We start from the raw sequence: 6299 nt of genomic DNA on the forward strand, positions 1-6299 counted from the left end.
CCTTTGCAGAACCTACGTAATGCCTGACAGCCTCGAATGTGTGGCAGCGCACAGTGCACGGGGGACATGGGGGTCCTGCAGGTTCCGAGTAGGGCCTGGGGACAGGCCTCTCCCCAAGGCGACAGCAGCAGGAAAGGAAGGCAGGCTGAGAGAAGACATCACGGGGCAGCGAGAGAGCCAGGAGCCACGAAGGGAATGGTGGCCGCGCAGAGCACAGCGTGGCCAGGGGAAGCTGGGGGTCCCTCGGTGGGGATGAGCAGGCAGGAGGGGACGGATGAGTGGCCATCGCGAGACAGACCACGCAGGAGAGGCTTGAGGGAGCAGCAGCAGCGTGTGCGGATGGGAGAGACGGTAGGCCGGGGCCTTTGGTTTCCCTCCAGGGAGACGTGGGCGCGCTTGGTCAGCAACGGGGCGCACGCGGTGACAGCCCCGCAGAAGGGAAGGAACCTTGACCGAAGGCCACAGGTGGCTGGCCCTGCACAAGCCTCCTCACGGAACAGTAACTGCTCCAGGAGGCCCACGCTCTCCCCGCCAGTCCCACAACCAGCAAGCGAGGGAGCTATGCTCAGACCCCATCTCCTCCCCCTCGGGCCGTGCTCCCCTCACTCCACTGTTTTGGGGAAGGGGGCGAGCCACTCAACACCCAACCACGGTCTCCATGCTGGGACTTACCTACTGGTGCTGGTGGCACTTTCCTTAATGGGAAGAAAAAATTTGGACGAAGTCACCTTTTTATACTGAACTTGTTCGTATGGGTACAGCAAAAGCAACGGGAGAGTATAATCAAAGGTTATTCTTAATCCGTCCACCATCTCCTTGCAAAGGTCAACGCTGGAAGGATGAAAAGGAAGCGCTCAGAGATGCAAGACACAGAACTTGCCCACCGGTCACGATAAGGTGGTACGTTTTGAATAAGGCAGAGTTTTAAACACTGTATGTTACACCCACACACCCGAGGAATAAAATGAATCTAGATGCCAACAACAACCAAGAATTAAATAGGAACAGTGGGCTTATGATAGAGAGTGCAGGGAGTCTGTAGAGATTTTAACTTACAACACTGAACACACGAGTGGGCTCAGTGCCCCACCAGGAGCCCAAGCGGAAGGGGCGGGACCCATGAATACCTCACCCCTGTGTGAACTTGAACACTCTACTTGTCCAACTCCACTCCGTCCGGCTGAGACGCGTGCGCCGAGGCAGACCCCGGGGCCAGTTACTCAGGCCAGAATAAAGGCCTGTTTGTAAACAAGCTTTGATCAAACCCCTTCTAGTGCTTCTCACGGAACAAAGTTACCTTCTGAAATTAGATCGCTGAACAAACTGGTCCTGGTGTTGCATCTAGACCAGATGCAGTTATTGAACATTTAAAAAAAAAAAAGGACAAAAATCGTGTACCTATGGATGAGGACAGTAAAATAAAGAAATAAAATAAAATAAAATAAAATAAAAAAATAGTAAAAAAAGAACATTTTGATACTAAATTGCATATTAAGTGACATGTTAAACGAATCCATAATACTGAAATGGAGACAGTGTGACCTCTTCTAAACAACAGTCACTTCTCTGATACACAAGAAGAGAACCATACCATGCCAGCCCCCCTCTCCCACTCACTTCTTTTCTGCCGGGATGTAATTCACATTCATGCTGGCTTGGGCCATCGCGTGATGATGCCGGGGCCGCTCAGTAGCAGAAAAGGCTGCATTGATAGCGAAATGCTTCACGTACGATTCCAAGATCGTGATGATGTTGGTCTGGCACGGAAGTTTCACTAACTGTCAAAAGAAACAGACCCAGCTGCCGCACACATCCCACGGGATCGGCCACCTACTCCCGTGGTCGGCAAACAGCGGCTCGCGAGCCACATGCGGCTCTTTGGCCCCTTGAGTGTGGCTCTCCACAAAATACCACATGCAGGTGTGCACGTACAATGCAATTAAAACAGCCACACTCAAGGGGCCAAAGAGCCGCATGTGGCTCGCGAGCCGCAGTCTGCCGACCACTGACCTACTCCAAGCAACGGTGGTCTTGTCTGCATCGCTTTTCAAACCCCAAATGAAAGCCTACTCAGTGCGAAAAGCAGCTTTGAAATAAATACACTCTGAAGCTCTCGGATGTTTTTTTGTGTACCGATCATAGCACCCTGCACATTGCAGCATTAATTTTTTAAATGAATGCGAGCAGCGAGTCTCATGTTAGCCATTAGAATCGCCTGGGGAGCCTCGCAGACTAGCTCCACAGCCGCCCCCACCCCAGAGCCCATGTGCGCTTACCCTCTGAGTGCCAGTCCAGGAATCAGGTCTTTGCAAAGCTCCCAGAGGGTTGACCTGGGCAGCCAGGCTGGGCAAGACCGTGCACACTTGAATTCTATCAGCAGCAGGGCGCTACCATCAGATAACTTTGAAACCTGACCCGGTCTACCCCTTACCATGGAAGTCTCATCGCCCCAGGGTTCTCAAGGATTGGACTCTGGGATGACGTTCTATCCGACACCCATGCGTACCCGTTTCCTCCTGTTGATGTAGTAGCAATCGTCCTCCAACTTCTTCTTCAGAACGTCGGGGATGTCTATAGTGATTGCCCTTTCGTCCATCGCCCTTTTCCTGCGCGGCTCCAGTTGTCCCTTCTGCGACATTAAAATTCCGTATTTTTAAAACGTCTTAAAACAGGAGGAGAGACCATGTCCAGAGGACGAACACTTGAAAGCCTCTATGATACAAAGCCAGTTAATCCTCCACAGTTACCCCAGTAATGATACGTGTTCTGATGAGAAGTGCATTAAAGGCCACATTCACTCGTTTTAGGACACTAACCACATTGCAAATGCTTTCTTGTCTCCCCATTTCATTTCACAAGTAGGACTGAAGGCAGGCAGGAGATGCTAAACTGATACACAGCATTTAGAAATAGTCACCATTGTAACAATAAAATTCGCAATGTCACTGAAAAGTAACAGGTCACTATGACTTGTGCAAATACTTTACGGCTGTGAAGAGCCACTGAGAGGGTCATCCGGTGACTATACACGAGTTATTTTCCCTTAAATATGAAGTGCGACTTTATAATATTTGGTTAAAAATGTATTTTTTACCAAATGATTCACGACTGGAGAGTTCTACCACTAAAATCAACACCAAAGAGTTTTCACAATGAAACCTTTACCACTTCAGTCTTTTCTTCAATGTCACTTTCTTCACTTATTGCTCCATCCTTTTCTTCACTGCTGTCACCAGAGGAAGTGCTTACAGCTAGGTGAGACACAAACACCAAGCAAGCCTGGGTTAGCCACTTCCCCAGCTCTTCCAGGTCCTTAGGGTGGGATGTGTCCTACTGCCGGTATCCACACACTGCAGTCCTACATATATTTTAAATGCTGAATGCAAACATCGTACCTTTCAGAATGGAAATTTATTTGGAAAAACATAACACCGATTTCAATGAATGCAAAACACACCCAAGAAAATGATCTGAGCCCTAGCCGGTTTGGCTCAATGGATAGAGTGTCAGCCTGCGGTGGACTGAAGGGTCCCGGGTTTGATTCCGGGTCAGGGCAGAATGCCCCGGCTGCGGCTCGATCCTCAGTAGGGGGTGTGCAGGAGGCAGCCGATCCATGATTCTCTCTCATCATTGATGTTTCTTTCTTTCTCCCTCTCTGAAATCAATAAAAATGTATTTTTAAAAAGAAAAATAAAGACAATGATCTGAAAGTGTTTAGTCATCTAGGATCCCACGGTTACCTGCTGTGTTGGAAAGTGAGGCCCAGACCCAGGCCTGGGATGAGTATAGACACTGGCCGAGAAGGCAGCGATCAGAAGTATGTCTGATGAGGACGGATTATGAACTTAAACGACGGCTAACTTACTTGTCAAAATTGAAAGGGGCAAATATCATATGTAATGAGCTAAAAACCTTTCCCTGTGTAATTTCAATGATTCCTCCTGCTCAGTCCTGCAGTATAAAAGAAGTAGGTGAAAGTTCTCTTATTATTATTTTTTAAATAGATTTTTATTGACTTCAGAGAGGAAGGGAGAGGGAGAGAGAGAAACATCAATGAAGAGAGAGAATCATGGATCAGCTGCCTCCTGCACGCCTCCTACAGGGGATGGAGCCTGCAACCCGGGCGTGTGCCCTGACCGGGAATCAAACCGTGACCTCCTGGTTCATAGGTCGACGCTCACCACTGAGCAATGCTGGCCGGGCGATAAAAGTTCATGTAACCAGAGAAAATAACAAAATAACTCATGCCACTCACAGTTTTCATCACTTTTATCTTTTTCTTCAACGGGGAGGCTTTTTAAGACAGAATCGACACCAGGCAATCGGCAGCGCTTCTTTTTTCTTCCTGTGCTTCTGGAAAACAAACAAATAAAACACGACTGAAATAAATTTTAATGTTGACTGATAAGGGTCTCAAGGTAAAAAAACAAGATAGAACAATAAAGATTCTTAAGCAACCGGCAAATAATGAAGCTGCAGAACATAAATGGTGATCTCCACTTCAGATTATTACATATATACAACACCTCCTTGGAAAACACAGCAGTTATTTACAATACAACACAGGCACTCTTTGCTAACACATTTTTAGTAAGTCCAATTGCATAATAAGCCATGCTTGTCATATGTTTACTTTTAGAGCCTAAAAATTCTACACATTAGGAGAAAACACATTTGTCAGGATTGTTGTATTCTCACAGGCGAGCTACAGCTTTTCTTGCCAGTTTCCGCTGTAATCTCCGATTTTCGTCAGTATCTCGAAGGACATGATCTTCAGCTGCCCACCTATCCCAGCTACAAAACAAACAAAAAAGGATAGAAAATTCAGTATTTTAATTCACTATAAAACAAATGCCCAACAGCACCTCAGAGGAACGGAAGTGTCCCAAAATTACTTACATTTTGGAAAACGATTTAAATATTTTAAAGTCACAAAAAATGCAAATAAACTGAAAGAGGAACTCATTTAGCCATAGAAGCAACTGGGGCTTCCAGAATTACCCAGAGAGAACTCAAATATAATCAACTTAAAAGTTATCATTCTTCTGCATAGGCAAAGTTTGATTTCAAAAAGCAAAAACTGCACATGAAACTTTTCTACAAGTGTTTCTAAAACTTAACAAAACCCCAGGTTCCTGTGCTGCAAAGATGATCAATTTTCAGTCAGGTTTAACAAATACACTCACCTTCTGTTCCAACCATTAAAATGGATTAGATATTCTGGAATCTTTCTGCCTTTTTCGTCTTTCCCAACAATAACATCCACAATCTGAAACCAGAAAATATTGTCCACAAATGACTGAATATACACAACACCGGAAGCTAGATCAGGAAAACTCGATCATAGACCTTTTTTGAAAAGAAAAGGAAGTATTCGCTCCTTTTTTAGACCGCGAGCTGTGCTGAAACATTTTTCCTTTCAATTCCATTTTTTTCCTGACTGGATGCCTCAAAAAAGGAAACATCCCTCCAAACTCCCCGTGATTGGTCTCTGAGTGTGGGACTGGGTGCGTCTTTTAAAGCCATTGGCCAGCCAACTGTCAGTAAAGAAGAGGCCTGGCCAGACCAGAGAGCTGCAGCCCTGAGACCTCTGGGAGTTGTAGTCTCTCCAGCGCCACTGTGTCCCGAGCCCCAGCCCTTCCAGCGGTGTCCCCAGAGGGAACATGTGGGGCAAAAGATGGGGCGTGTCACCCCAGGGGATACTCATGGCGGGGAAGGAGGAGGGAAATCAGAGACAAGGGTTTCGGGGGCGGAACCCTAAAACATAACTCACAGAACCCGGGGTCCTTGGGAAGTCCCCCAACGGGCAGCGCTGCTCGGACGCACCTGGGACCCCGGGCCAACCCCACCACCAGACTGCGATGCCCACTCCCTCTCGCCGCCTAGACCGAGGGGCTACAGATGGGGCTCAGTCCCCCGCGAGCCCCCTGAAGGGCAGGGGGTGCGACTTGGAGATTGAAAACATAAAGGCCCTGAGGGACGGTAACACTGGGTCAACCTAGCCCTTGTACCCTACGGGAGGGTCCCAGGCACGACTGAGGCCCCGGGACAATGACGTCGCGAGTCGACAGGCAGCGCTGTGGCTTAGGACCTGGGTCGGTCGGTGTCTGTGTCACAGGGGAACCCAAGAGGCGCTCCGCGCAGGACGAAAGGACTTAAGGCGCCATTCCGTGAGCGGTCTCCTGGACACACAGCCCAAGCTGCGACCACGTACACAAATCGACGCACGGCGAAAACCTCGCGAAACCTCGCGACCTTTCAGGCCGCGCGTGCGCAGTCCCGTACCCCGGCCGGAAGCG

General features: G+C 48.3%; 1 protein-coding gene across 1 annotated transcript in view; it reads right to left on the reverse strand.

The window, feature by feature from the left end:
* The window catches only part of MSL3 (male-specific lethal 3 homolog (Drosophila)), a 16094-nt gene that overhangs the window by 8366 nt on the left and 1429 nt on the right, over window positions 1-6299 (reverse strand). Inside the window, exons 2-9 of the mRNA XM_015563964.1 lie at window positions 5774-5882; window positions 5187-5269; window positions 4699-4794; window positions 4256-4353; window positions 3166-3251; window positions 2507-2629; window positions 1618-1778; window positions 673-831 (exon numbers count right to left, since the gene is read on the reverse strand). Of these exons, the coding sequence (XP_015419450.1) occupies window positions 673-831; window positions 1618-1778; window positions 2507-2629; window positions 3166-3251; window positions 4256-4353; window positions 4699-4794; window positions 5187-5269; window positions 5774-5882 (915 nt within the window). The remainder of the gene's footprint in view (window positions 1-672; window positions 832-1617; window positions 1779-2506; window positions 2630-3165; window positions 3252-4255; window positions 4354-4698; window positions 4795-5186; window positions 5270-5773; window positions 5883-6299) is intronic.

This window comes from Myotis davidii, unplaced genomic scaffold (genome assembly GCF_000327345.1).
Source record: "Myotis davidii unplaced genomic scaffold, ASM32734v1 scaffold1277, whole genome shotgun sequence".
Classification (NCBI taxonomy): Eukaryota; Metazoa; Chordata; class Mammalia; order Chiroptera; family Vespertilionidae; genus Myotis; species Myotis davidii.